A 24,770-nucleotide genomic window follows, 5' to 3' on the forward strand; every position below is an offset into this window, starting at 1 on the left:
TGCAAGAGAGACAAAGGCGGGGTCACCGCACGGGGCCCTGGGGGTCAGCTCCTCAGCACACTTCTCTCACTCTCTCTTTTTAAAAGTGATTCAATTTTATTTAGAAACACTCTGCCTGAAGGCTTTTGCTTTAATTAACATCTGGTATTGGGTCAGTTTGTTTTCTTTTATCATATTTTAAGAACGAAATGAGAATTTTTACTGACAATGTTTTCTACTTCCATCTTTTCCAGCAGACTTTCTCCTGAAGTTATAGGCTAACTTAAACAAGCAAACAAGGCTCCAGTTTACTAGTTTATGAGATGATGAGAGGGTAAAAAACCCAAGTTCATTGCCTCCTACAGTAAACTCTACGATGAGGCCAAATGATATTCAAACAGTTTTACAGCCTTGAAACTGAGCAAAAGGGATTCGATGGATGATCTTAATGACTCCAGTCATCAACTAGCATCCTCCTAGCCCACACCGGCCCTGACCAGCAACAAGGCGAAGGACTAACCATGTTTCCTGGAAACCAAGAGGGAGACAGATGCCACCTGCAACCAAAGACTTTCCCAGGCAGCCGAGGGGACCACACAATTAAAGTTTGGGTGGGGACTTCCCTGGGTGTCCAGGGGCTAAGACTCCAAGCTCCCAGTGCAGGGGGCCTGGATTGGATCCCTGGTCAGGGAACTAGATCCCACATGCCACAACTAAAGATCACATGGAACACATGGAACAGCAACTAGGAACTGGTGCAGCCAAGTAACTAAACAAAAAAAGCTGGGGAGATGAAAACACGCTATATTCCACTGCTTATGGCTAAATGCGTACATACCCTTGTCGACATTGGGCAAACGGTACATTTAAAATTAACATACGTTAATGTAACCTTAATCAAGCTAATAAAAGTAAATGAAAAACAACACAAAAACAGCAGTTAGTCCCTAAAACCGCGCCAGAGCTGCGGGGAGAGGGACCGGGGCACCCACCTCCTGCAGCGTGGCCGCGCACAGCTCGATGGCGATGTACTGGAACTGCCGGTCCCTCTCAGTGCAGAAGTAGCGGATCACGTTTGGGTGCTCGTCCGACTCTCTCAGCAGCTGGACCTCACGGTCCGCGAAACTGAAACACTCGGGCAGGATCCTCTTGACTGCCACGTCACGATTGTCAAACATGCCCCTGCCGGACGAGGAGAGGAAAGCGGGCTGAGGAAATGCCCAGCAAACACTGGGCCCACCGGGCTCCTTCCACCGAAGCAGCGGCTGCCTCCACAGCCTCACGGCCCACGGTGTCCCGACCCACCACCCAGAGACCCCGTGGCCATCACTACCCTCCCAGGGGGAGCTCTTCTGTCTGGTCACCGCGATGACACCCTGTGCCCCGGGAGCTGATGGGAGCTCCCAGGTGAGGCCATGGGGGTCTGCGGCTTTCCAGGCCACTCACCGGTACACGATCGTGCCCTCAGCTCCATGGCCCAGGACATCCTTTGGACAGAAGGAGATTTTCCCAACTATCACCATGCCGGTCTCCTCATCTGAGTCAAAACAGGGAAAAGAACAGACGTGACCTAAAGAACTTTGAGGCCAGAGTGGCTGCGAGCTCCCTGATCTCAGATCGAGGGATGAGAATTCAGAGGTTTTACAGCCCTGGGGCCCTGGTGAGCAGAAGCCCCTGGGTCTGCTCCCCACGCTTGCCCAGGGCCACCTCCTCCCTCGGTCTCCACCCTTTGTTCCTGCTTTACATTAATTACTGTAAGGACGGGAGCGTGAAGACAGGGCTTCTCTACAGGTCAGCCTAAAGGTCTGTACCTGAAACACTCAGGTAGTGACGGGGGCGGGGGGCATGTGAAGCAGAGAGACCAGTAGTAGAGTCTCCAGCCTGAGACCCAGGACTCTGGGGTCTCCTGCCCTGGTCCTGCGTCCATCCCCCCAGAACATCAGCCCCGACGGCCAGCCTGAGCCCACCTCCCCGAGGGAAGCGGCTCCACGGCTGCACGTGTATGCGTGGTCACTGGCCAGCCTGGGGGATGCTCTAGACCTAGACGCCAGGGCAGCTCGGTCAGCAGCGACTTCCAGCCGCAGCAGAGTGAGATGGAGGGAGGGTGCCACGGTGGCCCCTGGGAAAGAAGCCGTCTGAGGGGGAGAGGCTGAGCAATGGGGCAGAAGCTCAGCCCCCAAGTTGGGGGGAGGGTGGGAAGGGGTGTGACCTCAGCAGACCCTTGGGAACGTCATAAACCCGTGGAGACCCCCAGGAGGCACGGGGGGGCTCTGTGGTCCTCAGGCTGTGTTTCTACAAAACAGAAGACGGCAGCTCCCTTTACCCTCATCGTCCTGCTCCAGGAAGGGGCTGGTGACAGCCTTGGAGGTGCAGCCGGTGGAGTGGAGCGAGTGGTTGGAGGCTCGGGGGGACGTGCTGGGGCTGCTGGTGGCCGAGCTCTCCGAGTACTGGCCGGATGAGTCCTGGAGCTCGGCGTCCTGTGCCGCGTCCCCGGGCGGGTGGAAGGGCAGCTGCTGCTGCTGCAGGAGCTGGATCTTCTCCAGTTCCTTCTGGAACTGCTGGTGCTGGAGCTGTCGCTGCTGGTGGATGCTCTGGGAAGAGAAGCACACGCCCAGGCCAGTGTAGCCGCTCCCCCGGCGGACAGGCGGGCGTGGGAGGACAGGCTGCCTACGGCAGAGGAGCGGGCGACACTGGACGTGACCCCGGGGGGCGGGACGCGACTGGTAAGAAGGCAGCAGGGGGCAGAATCGGGTCAAGGACTGGATGGAGGTCCTCCTGCCTGTCAGACTTCCTAGGACAGCCCATTCCCCCGACTGGAGGGGCTGGCAGCGGCAGCTGAGGAGGGATTCTGATGTAAGTGGAGGACTCGGCCAGGTGGAGGGGCTTCCGTTCAATTCTACAGTTCTGGGACTTTTATGAAAGTCTGGGGGAATTCTCTGGTGGTCCGGAGGTTAGGACTCAGCTTCCACTGCCGAGGGTGCAGGTTCAATCCCTGGTTAGGGTGCGTGCTAAGTTGCTTTAGTCGTGTTGGACTCTCTGCGACCCCATGGACTGTAGCCTGTTGTCCATGGGATTCTCTAGGCAAGAATACTGGAGTGGGTTGCTGTACCCTCCTCCAGGGGATCTTCCCAACCCAGGGATTGAACCTGAGTCTCTTATGTCTCCTGCATGGGCAGGTGGGGTTTTTTTGTTTTTTGTTTTTTTTACCATTAGTGCCACCTGGGAGTGTAGCCAAAAGAATTAAAATCATGAAAGCCTGAAGATTGTTGCAAGAGTGAAACCAAACAGGAAGAATGGGTACCAGGTGTCTGAGAGCACAGCAGGCACGGGGAAGACCTGGCCGTGCTGTCTACCATGGCCATGCACTTGGCGGAGGTTCGTGCAAAGATCGGCAGCAGTGCAGAGGCGAGGACACTGGGGCTGAGACGTGGGGAGCCTGGCCGAGGTTGGGCTCCCAGTTCATCCCGCCGCCTTCCCCACGCCCACACTCCTCTCATTTAGTCTGAACAACACATTCCATCCTAGTTTGAAGTGGCAGCGACTGTGATTATTAACTGTCCCCATGCGTGGGAAGGTGACTGTAAGGATGGGTGTGTAGCCAACATTCTCCTGGGAGTTTTCTGGAGAGCTCGCTCTCTCTTTTTCAACTTGCGTTGAAATTCTGGAAATTCCATCTAGTAGCTGGGTTACCTTGGGAGAGTTACTGAACTTCCCAGAGCATAGTTTCTTTCTTTGTGGTTAGGGGATAAATAGGGTTTCCCTGGTGGTGCTAACGGTAAAGAATCCACCTACCAAAGCAGAAGACCCAAGAGATACATGTTTCATCCCTGGGCTAGGAAGATCCCCGGAAAAGGAAATGGCAACCCATTCCAATATTCTTGTCTGGGAAATCCTATGGACAGACCATGCCCCTTGGCTTGTGGGATCTTAGTTCCCTGACCAGAGATGGAACCCAGGCTCTGGGCAGTAAGAGAGCAGAGGCTTAACCACTGGACTGCCAGGGAATTCCCATGTGTAGTCTTAAAAAAGAAAATATAGTTAAGTATTTAAAATGATTGGCAAGCAAGGTTTCCAAATCAGTGTTTACAGTCAAACTATAAGTTGTAAGCACAAAACTGTAATTTCCTGAGAGGCGAGCATCTCTTTGATTACAATGTTTTTGAAGGTAAGCCAATATTGACTCTTAAGTGGGAATAGAAGCATATTTGCTTGTTTGTTGCCTTTGTCTGGACCTCACTGACAGGCAAAGGTTCAGAAACATGTGGGCAGGGGTGGGGGGCGGGAAGGAGCAGAGCCTTACCAGGGGGTAAGTGATGATGAAAGCCACCCAGCCGATGAGCAGGAAGGTGCTCAGGATGATGGTGGCCATGTCCTTGAGCATGGAGTCCACAGGGGCCTCGGGCTTGGCAGGGGCATGATCGAACTTCTCTTCCACGTCCGGAGAAACCGTGGTAGGTGCATTTTCTGAAGTCTGGTCAACCAGGTCAATGACCTTGTGTGGGAGAGCATGGCAACATCACTGCTCAATTTCCAGCCAGATATAAAAGAGCCAAACAATCAGGAGAAGCCAGGACTCAGCTCAGATGGGAGTGGGGTTTGGGGAGAATGGATACATGTGTATGTGTGGCTAAGTCCTTTTGCTGTCCACCTGAAACTATCACAACACTGTTAACCAGCTACACTCTAATACAAAATAAAAAGGTAAAAAAAAAAAGAGAAGCCATGATTATTTATGAGGAATGACTATGCTGTGAAATATGCTGGATTATTTTTAAGGCCCACCCAAGACCACAAAGCCAGATAACTGTTGCCCTTTTCAAAGCAACTGCCTTGAGAGGCCATGTGCTATTGCAGTGATGGAATCATTACTCAAAAAAACGGTTTTTAGAGAAATACTTTTGAAAGTGCCTTCACATGCAATATTCTTTCGAAAATCCTTATTAAAGGCAAAACCCTCCTTGGACAGTAGATTTGCTGTTTGGGGAAACTCTGAAATCATGGGTGACAAGCCTGGTAGAAAGCTGGTGGTCCACTTGGTAACAGCATTTCACATTAAAAAGGAAAACACACAATCACACCATCTAGGAAGTAATAAAGCAGCTTTCCAACGTTGCTTGTAAACTTTCAGTGCGACTCCAAGCACAAAACCATTTATTCAAACAGTCCACTATATTTCAAAGTTTTTAAAAAGCATTAGGGTCCTTTGTTAAGCCCCAAATTAACTCAGATAAAGTGGAGTTTTTGCTCAAACTCTTCAGAAACTCTAGGACTTCTAAAAAAATGCATTGATTTGTTCTGGAACATCTAGTTTTCCAGTCGTGCTTCAATTATTTGCTGGATGAGATGGACACACAGCCTCCTTGGCACCCCCATGCACTCACGCCTCCCTCCCCTTCCCTCGGGCCCTCCGCTGCCTGTGGGGGGTGTGCGGGTGGCCTGGCTGGTGGCAGCTGAGGAATGTTTGCTGACCATGTGACCAGAGACAACACCACTCATTTGGTTATATTTGCTCAAGTGCATTTGTTTTAAAAAGTTAGTCTTAATACCAGACAAATGCATGCCAGAGTATTTTAACGGACTTTCAAAGGACTCTTTGCTCAAGATGGAACGATTATATAGGAAAATTTCCATGACAACCATCTCTGGGTGTTAGATTAAGGGTATTGTTTAATTTTCTTTTTAAACTTTTGTTTTCTAGGTGTTTAATAACAAATATGCTGGGCTTTACTCAGATCAAAATCAGATCCAGATTTTAGGGCCCTGATCCCTCTCCAACCTGGCTGCCTCCAGAGACAAGGGACAACTCAGCATGTCCCAGAATCTTAAACGTCCACGTGATTTTCTTTTCGTTTCCCTCTGGATAAAAATTTAAATCTCTAACGTGAATTTGATATGATCACAGCCCTCCCCCCACATCAGCCAGTTACTCCCCTCTTTCTCTGGCCCTGCCCACAGGCCCTTCTCAGTCACAGGACCCCCACCAGTAGGGCTGCAGTATCCTCCAAGCCCGAACGGCCTCTGGACCCCGACCCCCAACTCCCACCCTCCTGCAGCCTCCACACCTGCTCTGTGCCCCAGAGGCTGCGCACATGGGTGGAGCGATGGTCTCCCCGCCCCCTGGCTTCCACCAGCAGATGAGACAGGGCTGGAGTTCTGTGGGGCTGCCGAGTGTCTTCGCTGGAGCTCCAGGCTCCACTCCCTCCCCACCGGCTTCAGGCTCAAGTATGCTCCGAGCACCCTAGAACTGCCCATGGTGTGAAGGAAACCTCCCTTGAATCATCCTAGTTTGGGTGGTCATCTGCTTCCGGCTGAGACACTGAGAGCGGGCTTCATTTCCCCGGGCTCAGGAGGGCAACCTGGGCCGAGTCGGGTGGGCTTCCCGAGTGCCCCACACCCACCCAGGCGCCCTGGGTCCCCGCCAGACCGAGCGGCCAGAGCAGGCCAGTCCTGTCTGGAGAGCACCTCAGTCTCCCACCTGCTCTCTCTGCCAGCTCTCCCCTCACTTCTGGGCCTGGAACATGGCTCCTGTGCAGTCACCTGACCATGTCGCCCACGGCTCCCCGCCGGGCATCCCACAATCCCGTCAGGCTGCCTCCTCAGCCCCAGAGATGGACGCACAGGGTTCCTGCTCCGGGCCTGCACCTCTGCCTGCGTCCCTCCAGCACGCCCACCGCCTCTCCCACAGGCCCCCTCCCTGCCGTCAGCCCTCAGCACTTTGTCTGCTGTGGATTCTCCTGCAGCCCTGCCCCCCCTGAGTGGACTGCAGGCCGTAAAGGCAGGACAAATGCCTTATCGCCCAGCCTCTGACTCGGGGCCGGTGCCTGACTGTCCATGTCCCCACTCACCTCCTCAAAGCTCTTCTTCTCCGAGTCGGCGGGAATCACATTCTCCCGGTGTTTGGGCAGGTTGTTGGGGAAGCGCTCCAGCATCTTGGTGGACGCGGACAGTGGGGTTTCGTGGTGTCCTGCGAGAGGAAGCATGGCCTCTAATGAGAATGGTTTCCCCATGCGGTGGTCGCACTTGACGCTCAGCTGAGACATCAGTCACCACCCAGAGAGGGGCCTGCGATGCAAGTGCTCACGTGTGTAAAGGGAGAGAAAGTGAGAGCTGGGGACTGGAGGAACTCCACCAAGACAGAGCTTTTACCTTCGAAGGCCATGAATGCAGTATTCTGAATCTCACAATAAGAAGCAAAGACGTGGCCCTGTCATGAGAAGGACTGGGATGTCCAGGACACATTCAGAGCAAGGCACAAGTGTGCACATGCGTGTGTGTGTGTGTGTGTGTGCTCAGTCATGTCCAACTCTTTATAATCCCATGGACTACAGCCCGCCAGGCTCCTCTGTCCATGGGATTCTCCAGGCAAGAATACTGGAGTGGATTGCCATTCCCTTCTCCAGGGGATCTTCCTGACCCAAGGATCGAACTCGGGTCTCCTGCATTGTAGGTGGATTCTTTACCATCTGAGCCCCCAGGGAAACCCCCAAGAACTAGTCTGAGCTTTGTATACTGCTCATCTGGAGAAATCCCCTTGAACTTTCTCTCTAGGTCAGTTCTCTACCTACAGCGTCAACACTGCTCACTAAGGGAAGCCTAGGTTTGTTTTGAGCCACCATCAAGTTCCCCTCATCTTTCAAGGAACACTGAGATGGCAGGATTTCCTGAACTGGTTGCCTGCTTCAGACCTCTGACTCACACTTGCCCGTGGGGCCCAGGGAACCCGGGAGTGTCTCCAGGTACCTCTGAGGCTCGGGAACAGGAGACCCTCAAGCTAAGAGGAGTGAGATTGCCCCTCCACATGCCACCCTGTGCTGTGGCGCTCTGCCTGCTGCTCTCATGGTTTCAAGCCCTGCCCCTTGGCTGGGCACCTCCCAGAACACTGTGATGAGCCCGAATCCCCTCTTCCGCCCACAGTCCTTATAAACAGGCCTTCCCCTAGCGGAGTCTTTAGCAGCATCACGAAGGGCACTCTGAACCTGCTGTGCTACAAACGTGACCGTGAGATCCTGAAATATTTCTGTGCAAAAAGGCCCTGGTCGTCTGGTTTTCCAAAAGAGCCACAAAGACTTTTTTCTGGATCTTTCATGGTCTCATGTATATATTTCCTCAGTTTCCAGTAACCTTTTTTTTTTTAATTTTATCTTTGGCTGGGCTGGTCTTTGTTGCTATACTTGGGCTTTCTCTGGTTGTGGGGAACAGAGGCAGCGCGTGGGCTTCTCTCTGGGATGGGTTCTTGCGTTGCAGAGCACGGGCTCTAAGCGCACGGGCCCTAGCAGCGCGTGGGCTTCTCTCTGGGATGGGTTCTTGCGTTGCAGAGCACGGGCTCTAAGCGCACGGGCCCTAGCAGTTGTGCAGGGCTTTAGTGGTCCCAAGGTAGGTGGGATCTTCCTGGGACAGGGATCGAACCCACATCCCCTGCATTAGCAGGTGGATTCTCAACCATTGGACCCACAGGGAAGCCCAGTTTCCAGTAATTTTTTCATTCTTAACCACTGGTAGACAGTCAATGCAACCCGTAACTGCTATATAAAACCAAGTGGCCCCGTGATCTTAATGGCCTCTGCCCATCAGTTCTTTTTTTCCTCTGCTTTGGGCCCATTCACAACACGCTTTCAAATACATCTGTTCAGAAAAGGGGTAGAATTATTTTGTTATCTCCTATACGCTGGACTGGAAGAAACACAAACTGGAATCAAGATTGCCAGGAGAAATATCAATAACCTCAGATATGCAGATGACACCACCCTTATGGCAGAAAGTGAAGAGGAACTCAAAAGCCTCTTGATGAAAGTGAAAGTGGAGAGTGAAAAAGTTGGCTTAAAGCTCAACATTCAGAAAACGAAGATCATGGCATCCGGTCCCACCACTTCATGGGAAATAGATGGGGAAACAGTGGAAACAGTGTCAGACTTTATTTTTCTGGGCTCCAAAATCACTACAGATGGTGACTGCAGCCATGAAATTAAAAGACGCTGACTCCTTGGAAGGAAAGTTATGACCAACCTAGACAGCATATTCAAAAGCAGAGACATTACTTTGCCAACAAAGGTTCGTCTAGTCAAGGCTATGGTTTTTCCCGTGGTCATGTATAGATGTGAGAGCTGGACTGTGAAGAAGCTGAGAGCCGAAGAATTGATGCTTTTGAACTGTGGTGTTGGAGAAGACTCTTGAGAGTCCCTTGGACTGCAAGGAGATCCAACCAGTCCATTCTGCAGGAGATCAGCCCTGGGATTTCTTTGGAAGGAATGATGCTAAAGCTGAAACTCCAGTACTTTGGCCACCTCATGCGAAGAGTTGACTCATTGGAAAAGACTCTGATGCTGGGAGGGATTGGGGGCAGGAGGAGAAGGGGACGACAGAGGATGAGATGGCTGGATGGCATCACTGACTCGATGGACGTGAGTCTGAGTGAACTCCGGGAGTTGGTGATGGACAGGGAGGCCTGGCGTGCTGCGATTCATGGGGTCACAGAGAGTCGGACACGACTGAGTGACTTATCTGATCTGATCTGATGCCCATTATTTGGTAAAAGTAATAACCAGAAGAAGAATGGAACAAAGAGTCAGGATGAACAAGGAACAACAAGGCCTGGACGACGGCAAAGGGACCCATGGGGCTCCAGGACATCTAGCTTCCTCTCTGTGATGCCCAGTTACGCGCCCCCTTGGTGTGTAAAGGGAGAGATGACACCCAAAGGCAGTGAGTGTGACCGATGAAGGCAGAGGTGACAGAAGCTGTGTCTCTGGCGAGCGTCCCAAGTAACTAGAGTAATCCCCCATCCAGATGCCACCGCCTGGCTGCCTCCCAGGTCTGCAGGCTCCTAGGCAGCTCCACCTCCCTTTCCCGGTGCCCCAGGTCTGACCTCTCTCTGCCCTGGCCCCTGTCTGCACGAGCACTGGGAGAGAATGATGGGGAGAAAGTTCATCAGCCCCTGTACTGCACCCGCTCTGGGGCTTGGAGACGGCAGAATCGGGGAGTAGACGCCACACAGGAAGGGCAAATCTGATTAAGAAAACTCCGTCTTGCTCTAATTACTTGGGATGCTCGCCAACAGCTCCTGTCACCTCTGCCTCCCTCGGTCACACTGACTCACAGGGGCCTCCAGCCTGGGGGCCAGCAGGGATGGCAGCAGAAATGGAAGAGAAGGGGAAAGGGACCATCGCACACACCCCCGGGACTTCTGCCTGCTGCGGCTCCTGGACCTCAGTCCAGCCTCTGACTCTTTTCCACCCTTAGGCCCTCCTGGGTCTTCAACTCTGTCCTCTCCAAGCCCCCCTGCTCGCCCACACCAACTCCCAAGTGAATTCTTCCACAGAGGATGCCTGCTTCCTTAACTCTTAACTGGATATAACAAGGGTGCCGACCTTGCAAAGGGGTCATTTGTGGGAAATAAGGAAATATTCGAAAGTGCTTGGCACAGACATCTAACACGTGTCAGATCACTGCACAGAGCTTGCAATATTTAGTACTGGAGTTTAGGAACATTAGTCAAATGATTTCTGAGAACTGACTTGGTAATACAGCTAGCCTGTTTTGTTTTCCTTGGGGGTAAAACAGTCTACGGTCTGAAAAACCAACGTGGACAGTCTCCGAGCACAGAGCTGAGGGCCGTGACTGGTAATGTCGTCTCTCGGCCACAAGGGGGCAGCAGGCCGTCGCCGGCGCCCGAGGAGCTGACTCACCGATGAGCAGCCAGTAGTTCCGCAGGTAGTTGAGCTTGCTCTTGCCTTTGAGTCCTGGGTCGAACTTCAGGTCCGTGCTGGGCGTGATCACACACTCCCCTTTGTCCCCGATGGTGACACCGTCGGTCTGGGGGCCTTCCAGCAAAGGAAGGGTGCTGCCCCGGGGCTGTGAAGACAGACCGGAGTGAGGCTGGGGTGGCCGGTGGGACAGCAGTATCCCTGTGCAGGGCTGGTTGGGAAGGCAGTTCAGTTCAGCCGCTCAGTCGTATCCGACTTTGTGACCCCATGGACTGCAGCACGCCAGGCTTCCCTGTCCATCACCAACTCTGGGAAGCAGAGCGGGACTCAAAGGCCCCAAGATGGGGCAGGAGCAGCCCTTCCCCCAGGATGTGACAACGCTGCCCTGATGTCTTTTAAAATTTGGCTGTCTTTTTATTTATTTACTTATTTATGCCACACTGTGCGGCATGTGGGATCTTAGTTCCTGGGCCAGGGATCAAACCTGTTCCCCTGCAGGGGAAGTGTGGAGTCTTAACCACTGGGACGCCAGGGAAGTTCCTTGGACGTCGCTTGAAATGTGGACATCTCTTTAAATCTGGGAACAGGGAAACAGGAAGGGTGTGCGTGGAATTCCACGAGGCTACTGTGAGAAGCAGATATAAGTGATGGAATTCACAGATGGTACAAGTGACTGGGGTTCGAATGTTCCAGCTGCGAGCCCAGTGCTGGCTCGGGCACCACTGGACCCTGGCAGGCCCTGCCCTGAGCAGCTGACAGACTCACTGGGAAGATAGGAGATGCCAACCAAACAGCTCAAACACCGTAAGGACCAAAACAGCAGCCTGGACAGTGATGCCTCAGACTCTCAGAGACGGGGCGCTTGAGGCGACCTGGCAAGGCTGGAGGAGGCTGGACCAGTCACCAAAGGATGCCCAGGATTTGAGGAGGAAAAGGGAAGACAGGAGTACAATCCAAGTGTGAGGCGCAGCCTGAACAAGGGCTGAGAAAGACGGACAGGAAACTCTGGGCACTCAAGGAGGAGAGGGACAGTGCAGCCCACAGTGACACCAGCTGTGGGGTGGGTGGGCACCGCGGGGCTGGCCTGCGGGGACCTGAACCCCAGCTGGGGAGTCTAGACTTGAATCCAAAAGCCAAGGGGAGCAACCGGGGCTTCTCAGGCCCAGGAGGCTGCCTTAGTCACAAGACTCTGCTCATGAGGTAGAACGCAGTATGTGCACAAATTATCTCCAAGGATTTAGGATGTGTGTCTTGTGTCCGTAACAGGATGCTGGTATATCATTCAGCCGTTCTTTGCTGAAATGGGACAGGAGTGCTTTGAGGGTACCTCCGTGAGTCCCACCCGCCAGCCCCAGAGTGGACTTACCACAACGGCGACACCCTCATGCACCATCGAGGGGGAAGCATAGAGGCTGGTGGAGTATTTCCCCACATACAGGGTGGGCCTAGGAGACAAACAGACACATGCCGTCCACTGTCATTTAATCTCTGGACCCACAAAAGGGGGCTTTCTGGAGAGAGTCACAGCCCTGACTATCATCCCCAGGAAGAAGCACATGAACCCCCGATCTCTAAGCGTGGAGAGGGTGAGAGGCAAGGGGACTGCCCTGGGCCGAGGAGAGCGGGACCATGAGCCCTGATGTCACTGATGCCTTTGACGGGCCACCTGCCTGCAGCCCGGGTGTCCTCATTTGCAGGTGGCGGGTCTTCACCGGCCCATTCCCGCTTCTATCCTCAGAAGGGACCCTGAGCAGTGATCACATGGGAGAGACTGAAGGCTGGAACGCATGCAGCCACCCCACAGCCTCTAAGATGGCCCGGCCAGCATGCTTTGATGACTGATGGGCCACCAGAATCCTCACCATGATGGCTTGTGGACGCCTAAAGATTCTAGAGGTTCTACAGAAGCTTGGAGAAAAGTCTTATCTGAATGCCTGAAGCAAAGGGGGTGCACAGGAGATTCCAACTGGGTGAGACTTCTGGTGGGTGGTCTGTCCCTGTCAGGGGCACTGAGGCGGTGAGGGGACCTGGCTTTTGTCTGTGGTCATCATGAGTGTGAAAACACGAGGCTGCACGTCCAGACCCTGCTAAACAGGGTTACTATCAAGAGCCAGTCTTGGGCCAGGGGGTGGGTCACCCACTAAATTCTCTAAACCTCTCTCAACAAACATCTTATCTGAACAGTGCTATGAATTCAGAGAACATTTCATGCTCACTGATCTTCTCCACGGCTCGGCAAAATAGGAAACTGAGGCTCAGCAAGGCTAAGTGACCGGGTTACAGGCTGTTCACAGGCAGGGGTGGAGAAACGGGCCTGAGTCTTAGACACACACATACCCTAATATGTTTTTCCTGATTTTTAAAGCAAACACAACTTACAAAAAATTTTTGGAAAATACAGAAAGCTAAAAAATAAATAACCTCTCCCATATTCCCACCACTAGAGATAGATTTAATTGTACTGCAGTTATACTGGCAGTCTCTTTCCTATATCCTTCCATAATTTTGGCTTCCCCAGTGGCTCAGCGGGTAAAGAATCTGCTTGCAATGAAGGAGTTACAGGAGATGCAGGTTCGATCCCTCGGTTGGGAAGACCCCCTGTAGAAGGAAATGGCAACCCACTCCAGTATTCCTGCCCAGGAAATCCCATGCACAGAGGAAGCTGGTGGGCTACAGGCCATGGGGTCGCAAAGAGTTGGACGGGACTGAGTGACTAAGCACCCATAATTTCAGTTTATTTAATATTTGAGAATCGGAAGCATCCAGGGGTGCCCCCTTCTTAAGATTCTGAGGTTTCTGAACAAGCTGTCCTTGGCTGTTTGTATTTCTCATGGCTTCAGGAGTGTCTGTCCACGCCCTGGCGCCCAGTGCCTGGTACAGCACACCGCTGCAAGGCCAGAACGCCAGGGACATGGGTTCCCCCTCTCCGCCCCGAGTCCTGGACTCACGTCAGCTTGCTCTTGGCCTCCGTCTCCTTGGGGAATGGGTACTTCCACTTGGTGATGCGCCCCACCTCCCCCGACATGAAGGTCAGGTAGCGCAGGGTCTCCACGGCGACGTTGATGTGCATCACCTTCCGCAGGCCCTCGCGCTGCCAGATGTAAAAGGCCACCACGGGGGAAGCATAGTTTTGGATCCACAGGACGTCCCCAGACTCGCTGTCCACCGTCACCACCAGCCCATCGCCATTGGACACAAAATGGGACATCTCTGTATGGATCAGATAAACACAGCACGTCAAGTCTCACCTCAGCTTGCAACCACATCCTCCGTGCTCTTGCCAAGCTGCAGTCACCTGACCAGAGGAAACAGGCCTTCTGGAGTGTTCTCAGAATGCCTCCCAACAACTCTACTGGCTTTCAATGAATCTGCTTAGGCTCTATGACAGCGAGAGCTGCCTGGTTTATAAACGGGAAACAGGGTCACCCTCTCACTTGGCGGTGTTCTTTTTTCACTTGGTAATTCAAGTCAATTAGTGGCGTTCCCTGGTGGCTCAGATGGTAAAGAATCTCTCTGCAGTGCAGGAGACGGAGGTTCCATGCCTGGGTCAGGAAAATCCCCTGGAGAAGGGAATGGCAACCCACTCTAGTATTCTTGCCTGGAGAACTCCATGAACAGAGAAGCCTGACAGTCCATGGGGTTGCAAGGGTTGGACATGACGGAGTGACTGACATAACACACACACAATGAGTGGTAGTAAATAGCGCAGAGAAGGGAACCAGAGGAGATCCTGTGAACGTGGCATTTTACAGCCATCCTTTCAAAGCTACCAATCAAGCTGGACAGTCAGGGCTGACCACTGACACTGCCCGCATGAGACCCCAGAGGACATCTGTCAGACTTCCAGGTACCGGTGTTAAGGTGGCAAAATCGGCTTTTAGTTTTCATCTGAGTTGGGGGAATGTTTCCTAGAGAAATAACTTGGGAATGAGCCACAGTTATGGAGGCGGTTGTTCATATCAAACTGACATTTAATTCTGCTTCCCACGGGCTTGTAGTCAACTCCTGTGACATAGAGGGACCCCATGAAGTGTGTCCTCCCTCCTCTCGGGGTAAACTTACCACTGTTTTACCTGGGTTCCCTCCATACTTCTCGCCCAGGCCCCTGCTTTCAACACTGGCTGTTACAAAATGGATAAATAAAAGGGAATTCCCTGGCGGTCCAGTAGCTAGAACTCCACACTTTCACTGCAGGGGGCCTGGGTTTGATCCTTGGTCGGGGAACTAAGATCCTGCAAGCCACGTGGTACAGCCACACACACAAAAACAAACAAACAAAACCCCATTGACTGTTTAAGTATCTACTACAAGTCCACAGAAAGTCCAAAATCTGGTGACCAAGAAGGTCTTAAAAGGAAATTCGGTTTTCTGGAACCCTCGTTCCCCACAGGCCCTAGGTGCCCGCCTGACCTCGCCGTGCCAGGGAGGCGGGTCTACTCACTGTAGTCCCCACCGTCCTCGGGCAGCGCGGCCGCGTAGTCGAAGTAGGTGGCGTTCCAGCGCAGCTCGCGGGTCTTGGTGTCGTACATGGTGATGGTGTACTCTGAGTGGGACACAGCAGCCTGTTACCTGGAGGGGCCACGCACCAGCGGAGGTGCTGACCTCACCTAAGTTACAGCAGACGAATCCTCCCTAAACGGCACGCGGGAAAGTCCAGGCCATCCATGTAGGGAGAGAGGGGCCACGGGGAGGAGGACTGGAGTCCCAAATGCATGCGCGAACCCGGCCCACAGCCTGTGGAGCAGACAGGCCGCCCATGCTGTGTCCTTGAACTCAAGGCTCCCGAGTCATGAGCAATGTCCTGGTGTTGTTCTAAGCCACTTAAGTTTTTGAGTGGTTTACTATACAGCAATCGAGAGTGGACATTAGAAATCGGTACCTAGGTGTGGGATGGTGCCATAATAGAACCATAAAACATGTGGCACTGACTTTGGGACTGGGAGGCAGACGGAAGCTGGAAAGGGAACAGCTGACGGAAGCTGAAAACGATGACCCAGGTTAGGTGGTGGTGACACAGTTATTAGTTAAGACCACATCTTGCTGTACCTTGAAAAATAGAAAGATTTAAGCAACTAATGAACTTGTGGCTCTGACTAAGGAGATTTCCAGGCAGAATGCAGAACACGCCAATGGTTTCTCTTAACTGCACGTGGTAGGACACAAGGCCAATAAGCTAAAGAGGAAACCACTCTGTTTTCAAGTTGAAGGTAGAGGAAATGTAGAGGGTCCAGGACTGATGCTCCAGCTGGAAAAGACTCTCAACATAAAAAATGGCCTTGGGCAGGACTTCGAAGGTGGTCCAGTGGTTAAGAATCTGCCTGCTAATGCAGGGGACACGGGTTCGATCTCTGGTCTGGGAACTAATATCACACGTGCTGCAGGGCGACTAAGCCTGTGCGCCAGAACTACTGAAGCCGATGCACCCTAGAGCCTGTGCCCCCCAACAAGAGAAACCAGCACTAAGCAAAGCCCTCACTGTAATGAAGAGTAGCCCCCATCTGCTGCAACTAGAGAAAGCCCACACACTGCAGCAAAGACCCAGCACAGCCAAAATAAATTAATTAATTAAAAGAAAAAGGCCTTAGGGTGACGATCAGGTTCAGGGGCTTCCAGTAAAAAATGGCTTCAGGGTTAAGGTCAGACCAAAGCTGAGGCTGTAAGACCCTCCTGTGAGGCCTCAGAAAGATTCAAGGTGATCCTCCATAGACCTGCTATTTCAGGTCATTGTTCGAAATCAGGCAGGCTGTACACGCTTAATGGTTCCTTCTTACCTGTTCGCCCCAGATACAGAAGAGAGGTTGATGGGCAGAGGCTGTCTGCAAAGGCTGATGACAGGGTCTGCTGCTTCTCCCCAGTCAGGAGGTCGATAACGTACCAAATGTCCTGCTTTTTACCTGCAAGGCCACAAGGACATGTGGTGGTTAACACTCAACCAACATGGAAAAAAATATCCCCGCCAAACCAGCAGCCCAAGATGCTCTCTGAGCTGAGAAACAGGCCTGAGAGTCTCACGATGTTGAAGACACTTCTATGATCCTCTGTGGGTGACCAGGTTAATGGTAATGTGCAGATAATAAAGCTTCTTGGGCCACTGGGTCCTATTAACAACTTAATAACCTAGTCGTGGTATAAAAATTTCTTCACGCCTAATAACATAACAATTCACAGATTTTATTGCTCTGATGAGTAGCCTTAAATATGAAAAATCTGGCCTGTTAAGACAAACCTTTTCCCATAGACTAGGATCTATATAAATCCAGAAATGCACCCAGGGGCTCATCTCCCTGGTAACCATCATTCACACATCTCAACATCCCTACTCATGAGCCCTCATGTAAAGAGGACCTACAGACACTGGGTTATAATCTAATTAGCGACTGGGCACTAGAGCTGGTGGCAGCCACGTGCTAATGAGGCCAAAGTGATCTCGGCCTCGACCAGTAAGTGACTCCCCAGCCACACGCTACACCCCTCCTCTAGGTCAGCTGACTAAAAGGTATGAACTGGTGGAGAGCGTAGCTAAACAACACAATTAGGAAAACTCAAACCTATGGTTACATACACCAGGGCATCCGGTAATGGCAAGTTCCTAAGAAAGCTGTTTTATAAATACTCCGTACTGTTTTAATAATTTTGTTATCCGTTTATTTATTTTGGGCTGTGCTGGGCCTTCACTGCTGCGTGCAGGCTTTCTCTAGTTGCAGTGCACAGGCTTCTCTCGCCGCAGAGCATGGGCTCTGGAGCACATGGGCTTCAGCAGTTGCAGCTCCCGGGCTCTAGAGCACAGGCTCAATAGTTGTGGTGCTTGGCATTTGTTGCTCCGAGGCAGGTGGGATCTTCCCGGATCAGGGATGGAACCTGTGTCTCCTGCATTGGAGGCGGATTCTTTACCACTGAGCCACCAGGGAAGCCCAATACAGGGTATTATTTCCACTATGATGTCAAGATAAACACAGCTCCTGCCTGAAGGTCAACACCTTCACTGCGATGTGCACGTTTCCGTTTTATAAGGTCTGTCTTCCAAAGACAAGCCTTCTCTCTGCTCACTCGTCTCTTCCTAGCTTATTGGCCATGTTTCCTATTTCAAGGGACTTTTGGAAGCCAAGTACCGAGATGCCAGCAAGCTCACAGGGCACGTGAATCTGCTAAAGTTACGCCTAGTTCTAACAGAGGGAGCATACGTGCCAGTCTGCATGTCTGAAACTCATCCACGGATCCTAACTTTCTGCTCCCAGTGACAAATCTTAATATGAAAAAGATCTGAAGATGGAGACAAAACATCACCCGACTGCTGTGGCCAGGACCGCTTTCTGTCTGGCCTGGGCGCCCTTCTGGTTACTAATAAGGACCGTTGACAGTCTGCGTGACCCAGCTACCACTTTAATGGATGGGTCGGGGCAACTGCCACAACTTTAAATGCACCCTAAGTGATGAATTGGTGATCAGAGCGGGAAGATCAGCCAGACAACAGTGACTACAGATGGTGAGAAGATGTTCAGAGGGGCCCGGGCACAGCTTAGAGCACAGAGAAAGCCTGTGTTGATCACTTCCCCTGAATCCCTGGGCCAGCGGCTTCCTCATTCTGAAGGTGTGGAAAGAAGAGCCCCAGTCTCCTTAGACAAAGACTTAAAATCCAGCCAGAGCCTGTGCTTGAGACCCAGAAACACACATAAAAAGCTCCCAAGGCATGAACAGGCCGTAAGCACTTTCAGTTCCTCAGAAAGAAAGCTGCTTTATAAATACAGGATATTATTACTACTATGCTTTCAAGATAAATACAGCTCTCCTTTGTGTCACAAATGCATTTTTATTGACATTTTGGCAGCAACCTGGTCAAAGAAAAGCAGCTGATCTGATGCTTTGAAAGACGTGACCCCTGTAGGTATGAAGGGGGCTTATCTAAGCAAGCTGTTAAGTGCTGTTTTTATCCAATATTCTGATAGCAGGAAATACTAAGAAAGCCCTATAATTAATAGGCAAGCCTGGCTTCCCTTTCTTGGCTCAGACTATTGTAATTCACTTTAAATTTCATCCAGTTGCTTCTAGGTATGTTGCAATCTGTAAATCGCAGGGGTAGGTCAACACAGCAGCTAAAAGCTTGTTAAATGAATAACCATATTAATGGTGTTAGGTCTGCTCCCAAGTGTGGTGGCAGGGGGAACCCTTTCATAATTGGTCAGCTAATCCTGGCCTGAACCAGCACAATCGAGACAAGAAAGGCCTTCCCCAGAAGGGTGGGTAGTGACAGTAGACACATCTCCTCTCTCTCAGACCCGCCACCTTCCCAGATTGTGGCATTCGCTTCCAAAAGGGATCAGCGTCAGGAACTCTTACCCATGTAGAGAATGCCATCTGAACTTCGGCACGGAGATGCCTGCACCAACTCAGGGATCGTAAAGGGAAGTTTCTTTAAAACAAACCAAAGAAAAAAAAAGCAAAGCAAAAAAAAAAGTTAACAAGGTCTTGTGCAATGATTACAATTTCACTGCAGTCTGTTTCTGTTACCCAATTCTGCTAAAAAGAGATGGTACGTGGGGGTTTTCCTAACTGGAAAGCAAGGAGAAGGGGGCACCCTAGGCTCCCTGCACACTGTGGGCAAGCCCTTGGCTTCCAGGTCCTGGGTGCTGGACACACTGGTTCTTTTATGTGACATGCCCCCTGGAAGTCTCTAGTCCAGAGCCCTTCTGGGGCTCTTTGACCTTTTCTGAAAAGACACACAAATATGGAGAGAATGACACAATCTTTGAAATCCTAAGGCTTGGGGGGTGGGGGGGAGGAGGGAGAGTTGCCCTGTCTTGGAAAATTATCCCAGAGCTGCTTAGATGGGAGTAGAAAACACTCCTCAGAGCAGGAGTCAACCAGGAGACTACCCTGAAGGGGAGCCTCGAGGGAGAGGAGCAGCCGTCCCTCTGTGGGCAACACAGGAGAGTCTGGGGAAGGAAGAGAAGTTTTGGTGTTTTCTCTAGCAACGAATTCTCCTACTGAAAAACAGAAGAAGATTGGGCTTTTTGGTATTAAAAGGAAGTTATGCTAGGTGCTGGGAAAAGAAACTCAGAGCAGTCCGCGTGTTTCAACTGCATTTCATCATAAAAACCGATCCTTCAGAGTTGACAGCTGACATCTGACAAGCTCTTTGGGTTCGAGTTTGTTTCAGAACACTTTATTTTTGGAACATTCTGTGTTCTTGAAACCATCCTGTGGGTACCTGCCTCATGACAACTGTCACCTTTCTTGCCAAGAAAGCAGAGTCAACAGAATTTTTAGGAACCAATAATGCAGGTTTTCCTGTCATCCCAATGTTTAAACTAAACCCTAGCAGAAAAAATATGCCCCGGAGAGGCTGTCCTGACTGGGCTTCTTCCAGATGTTTCTGAGGATTAGAATGTTGTTGCAAGGTTTTCAGTCTGGAGTATTTTCCAGTCTGCAGGGTCTGGCTGAGTGTGGCCACCTTGGCCTCCTGATTCGAGGCCCAGGCTGGAAACCACGTTCTTGGAGCTGCTAAACCACACCAAGCGGTTTGCGGGTGGTGGCAAGAGCAGCCTCTGGAAGGTGGGGGTTCATGGAGCACCTCCTCCGCCTGGTGCTTTGGCCTTGGGCACATTCCTTCACCTCTCTGGGCAGAGTTTCCACACCTCTGCTGTGGAGATGACCATATGTGTGGGCCCATTCTCTTTCTCGGGAGCTTTTTTAAAAAATCCTGATGACCTAGGTCAATCAAATGGGGACTTTGGGGTTGGGACCTAGACAGTATTTTTTAGAGATCGCCAGGTTATTACAATGTGCAGCTAAGGTTGTGAACCTTAAGGTCTATTCTCAAATGGAGGTAGCAATGGAATATAACCCCCCCCACCCCCACCAAGGGGATGTCTACTGGGAGAGTGTACAGTGTTGCAAACTACACCCCTCCCCCAAATTAAGAATCACTAAAGTTAGGGACTTCCCCGGTGGTCCAGAGATTAAGACGGTGCGACCACTGCGGGGGGCATGGGTTCGATCCCTGGTCGGAGAACTAAGATCTTGCGTGCCAGGTGGCCAAAATATATTTTTTTTAATGATAATAATAATCACTAGATAAAGTGAGCCCTATTCCTGAAGGAAGACCACATCCTTCCAGTGTGCTGGCTGAGCCCTGAGAAACTGCTAGGATAGATCAGTGTTTTTGAACTCTGGGCTGTACGTTTAAAAGCTCATCGAGGGAGCTGTGAAAAGACACCTCTGCCCAGGCCCCAGTCTGGACCCCCGGATTCAGAATCCCAGAATCTTTTGTAAGTTCTCAGGCGATCCTGATATACAGCTGTGGTTGAAGACAGGGATCTAGAACCTCCGGAGCACCAAGAAGCTAAATACACTCACCGTCAGGCCTTCGTTGTTCTTGCCCCCAAGCGTGTACAGGCTGCCATCGTTGGGATCTGGGAGGAAGGCAGGCCTGCAGATTAAGCAGTAAGTATTAGCGACAGATTACAGCCCAGGGCACAGAATAAAATACCAAAGCCAGGCAAAACCATGATTGGTAGGGAGGGGTGTGTGTGTGTGCATGTGTGTGTGTGTGTATAAAACAATTCCATCCACTTCTTTTTCATCTTAGCCACAGATAATAAAATATCCTTCTGGTAATCTCCAATGGACCAGTTCTGCAGGTGACAATTTTTCCATGGACGGTGGGGCGGTGGGTAGGGGGGAGGATGTGGTTCAGGATGATTCAAGTGCATTCCATTTATCATGCACTTTATTTCTATTATTATTACATCAGCTCCACCTCAGATCATCAGGCATTAGATCTCAGAGGCTGGGGACCCCTGGTCTATACTATACTTGGCGTGGGGAAAAAAAAAAACCAACCTGCAGTGGAAAACTAGTCCAAAACCACAGAAGAGCAAATCATCATTTGGTCAAAGCACGCTGGCTAAAGGTACAACGGGGGGAAGGACCCAGCAAGCCTGCTTTTCAGTTTCCAAGTCAGCTGCATACAGGACCTCAACAATTAATGTCTAATAGCGTGGCATGGCACCTAAACAGGGAGAACAAATGCGTCTTTGGTGTTCCACAAACATTTATTTTTAGGAGGCAATAAAAGCAGACACTGAAAGCTTGACATGAGAAAGAAGCTGCCAAGGGGTTGGGTCAGGTTCTCATCAGCTGCTTCTCAGGAAGCAGGTTCAAGGTGTTCTTTTGTGACGCTAACCTGCCAACCTGCTAACTGAATGACGACTAGTCACGAAGAAACCCCTGGCTGAATCTTTTCTGTCCCCAGTTTAGAGCATCATTTGAGGCTCTTAGAGATGCCAACCAAACTTTTACTCCAACACACACACTCTAATAACAAGCCATTTTCTTGTCTCCTCTCCACAGTTTTGCACAGTGAATGGGGCAGAGATCCAAAGACACCTGGGCCCTTTTGAGGACTTTGGAAGCTTAAGCTCAAAACTCACCTCAAATTACATCTCAAAGAAGCCTTTTTAACACCCCTGCCTCCCCACCTCGCCCATCAAGGAACCGACCACCCTTTTCCCAACACAGGCTTCTTTCAAAGTACCCATGAGTCATTTGTTCTTATTCTACTTAATATTAATATTGATGTATACATGTGCTCCCAGCAACTTGCTTCATAAACAGAGTAAAACAGAAAATGAATCAAAGGGAAGTGTGCAGCAAATCAGAACACTTACTCTTCCACGTGTGTTGGAACCTGCAGGACTGGATCTGTGCAAAAGAACAACAAAGGCATTGTCAGACAGATTCTAAAATGTCAAGATTTCTAGAGTTCCTAGGACCAGCTCACAAGATGGACCAATAAATTTATCTACACGAGAAAACATAGGTGAAGGCACTTTAGAAAACTCACACAAAAACACAAATGTAGGCTCTTGGGAGCAGGGCTGGGTGGGGCGGGGCGGGGGGGTCGGGAGGGCTTCCCTGGTGGCTCCGCAGAAAAGAATCCACCTGCAATACAGGAGATGCAGGTTCAAGCCCTGGGTAGGGAAGATCCCCTGGAGGAGAGCATGGCAACCCACTTGAGTATTATTGCTGGGATAATCCCATGGGCAGAGGAGCCTGGTGAGCTACAGTCCATGGGGTTAACACAAGAGTTGGACACGACTTAATGACGAAGTATACACACACGCACGAACGCATGTACACACGTACGCACACACGCATCACTCGTGCAAGCTCTTAGGTCCGTTGCTGAGACTGGAGAGGGGGCTGAGGGCAGGATGGAACTGCCCTCAGGAAACATGCCTGTGACTTGGAGGCTGGGCGTATCAGGAAGCATAGTGACAGCCCACGGTGGACAGTGGGTCCCAGTGTCACTATCGACACATTAAGGCCTTCTAAACCCAAACCATCTCTGGGTCAGATACCTGGCGTGGTGCTAGATATTTCCATTGGGAAAGCAAAACTGTGGCTTAAGAAGCAGTTTTGCCGTTGATGAGAATTTGACTGGCTGGTAAATGGATACATCCCTTTGGGGTAGCAATATGATGACTTTAGAGCCTTTGAGTGTTCATTCTTCTGGATCCCCTTTGATCCATTAATTCCATGTCTATAAAGTCTGGTTTAAAAACAACACAAAGTATATAAAATGCTTTCTGTACAAAGATCTTCACAGTAGCATCACAGATGACCTAACTGTTCAGAGATGTGGTTAAATTATGGAACATCCACTTGGCCGAAAATTAAGACTTCTAAAGTCGCTCAGTCATTTCCAACTCTTTGCAACCCCATGGACTGTAGCCCGCCAGGCTCCCCGGTCCGTAGAATTCTCCAGACAAGAACACTGGAGAGGGTAGCCATTCCCTTCTCTAGGGGATCTTCCCAATCCAGCAATTGAACCCAGGTCTCCTGAATTGCAGGGAGATTCTTAAAGCTTCTAAAAGGGCTTATAAAGTTTTATAACTATATATGTTCAGGAGAAAAAAATAACATTGTACCTAGAGTATTAATGCAGCTGAGAAAAAAAAACAACCTATGTGTGTTAAAAAAAAAAAATGAGATGGAAAGGTCAAAAAAGTGGTAAGTTACCTTTGTTGAAAATATAAATGACTTCCCCACCTTTTCCACATTTCCCCAAATTTCTACAAAAATAGGCATTACCTTTGAAATAGGAAACACAGTTTTTCCTTCAAGTCGTTTTAATATTGAGTTGGCTGAAAAGATTGTTCAGATTTGTCCACTTGATGGTACAGAAAAACCCGAATGAACTGTCTGGCCAACCCAATATTTGCTGTCATCTGAGTGACAGAATTTCTCCTGGGCACAGATCACAAGGACAATCCAGAGTCCACGGGGTGGATGGAGGCCACTGACCCAGCAGTGCTGTAACAGACCTGAAATCCCAGGCGAGAGACTACACAGCAACGAGGTGTTTCCAGCCACTAGGACCCCACAGGCTATAAGCCATGCTGCCCACAAAACTTCAAAGCTAGGGTCGAGGACAGCAAATGCTGTGATGTGACTCTGGATACAGGCTCTGCTTATGGTGACAGACAGCTGTCTAATTCCCCAGGTCAGCTGGGATTCTCAGATGAAGGAAACCCTTTCAAGCCTTATCGTGTGTTGACTTTGCTTTGCAGGCCCAGCTCCCACATGAAGGCAGACCGGTGTTCACAACAACGGAGGCGCACACACCACATGTGGTCTGTGGGCAGCAAACAAACAATTCATTAAAACCAAGAGCACTTCAGGAAACAGGAGGAACTTTCGGTTGGCGAGCACATGGTGATCGTCCCCATTAATCCCCTCTCGGTACACTCTGACAAACAGACTGATGCAAGACACAGGAAATGAGGGTGCCTAGCCCTCGCCCTCCTGAAACAGACAAGCAGCAATTATAACCCAGCGCCTCCAATGCAGCCCAGAAGCTGAGCGCGCCAGGGAGAGCGAGAAGGCACGTTTCCAAGAAAACACAGCAGGAGAAAGGCGTCCTTTCGATTCGCTCCGGCCACTTAAAGGTGCCACAGATCAACAGAGATGAAGAGGACACTACCAAATCCTAGCTGTTCACCCAAAACAAGACGTGGACACTGAGGGGGTTTCAGTGCCTGTTCCTGAGCTTATCTGTGCTGGTCAGTGTTTACTCACTCTCGGGGTCTC

General features: G+C 50.9%; 1 protein-coding gene across 2 annotated transcripts in view; it reads right to left on the bottom strand.

Annotated features, from left to right (window-relative positions):
• ERN1 (endoplasmic reticulum to nucleus signaling 1) overlaps positions 1-24,770 on the bottom strand; it is an 82,336-nt gene that overhangs the window by 13,640 nt on the left and 43,926 nt on the right. Inside the window, exons 3-15 of one of the 2 annotated variants that reach the window (XM_024980955.2) lie at positions 22,346-22,379; positions 21,033-21,105; positions 19,014-19,086; positions 16,451-16,573; positions 15,121-15,222; positions 13,628-13,889; positions 12,046-12,124; positions 10,662-10,827; positions 6,825-6,943; positions 4,280-4,471; positions 2,303-2,570; positions 1,426-1,516; positions 972-1,161 (exon numbers count right to left, since the gene is read on the bottom strand). In XM_024980955.2, the coding sequence (XP_024836723.1) occupies positions 972-1,161; positions 1,426-1,516; positions 2,303-2,570; positions 4,280-4,471; positions 6,825-6,943; positions 10,662-10,827; positions 12,046-12,124; positions 13,628-13,889; positions 15,121-15,222; positions 16,451-16,573; positions 19,014-19,086; positions 21,033-21,105; positions 22,346-22,379 (1,772 nt within the window). Of the gene's footprint in view, positions 1-971; positions 1,162-1,425; positions 1,517-2,302; positions 2,571-4,279; positions 4,472-6,824; positions 6,944-10,661; positions 10,828-12,045; positions 12,125-13,627; positions 13,890-15,120; positions 15,223-16,450; positions 16,574-19,013; positions 19,087-21,032; positions 21,106-21,518; positions 22,323-22,345; positions 22,380-24,770 lie in introns of those variants that run through there. The other variant, XM_024980954.2, reaches the window with a different exon arrangement.

This window comes from Bos taurus, chromosome 19 (assembly GCF_002263795.3).
Source record: "Bos taurus isolate L1 Dominette 01449 registration number 42190680 breed Hereford chromosome 19, ARS-UCD2.0, whole genome shotgun sequence".
NCBI lineage: Eukaryota > Metazoa > Chordata > Mammalia > Artiodactyla > Bovidae > Bos > Bos taurus.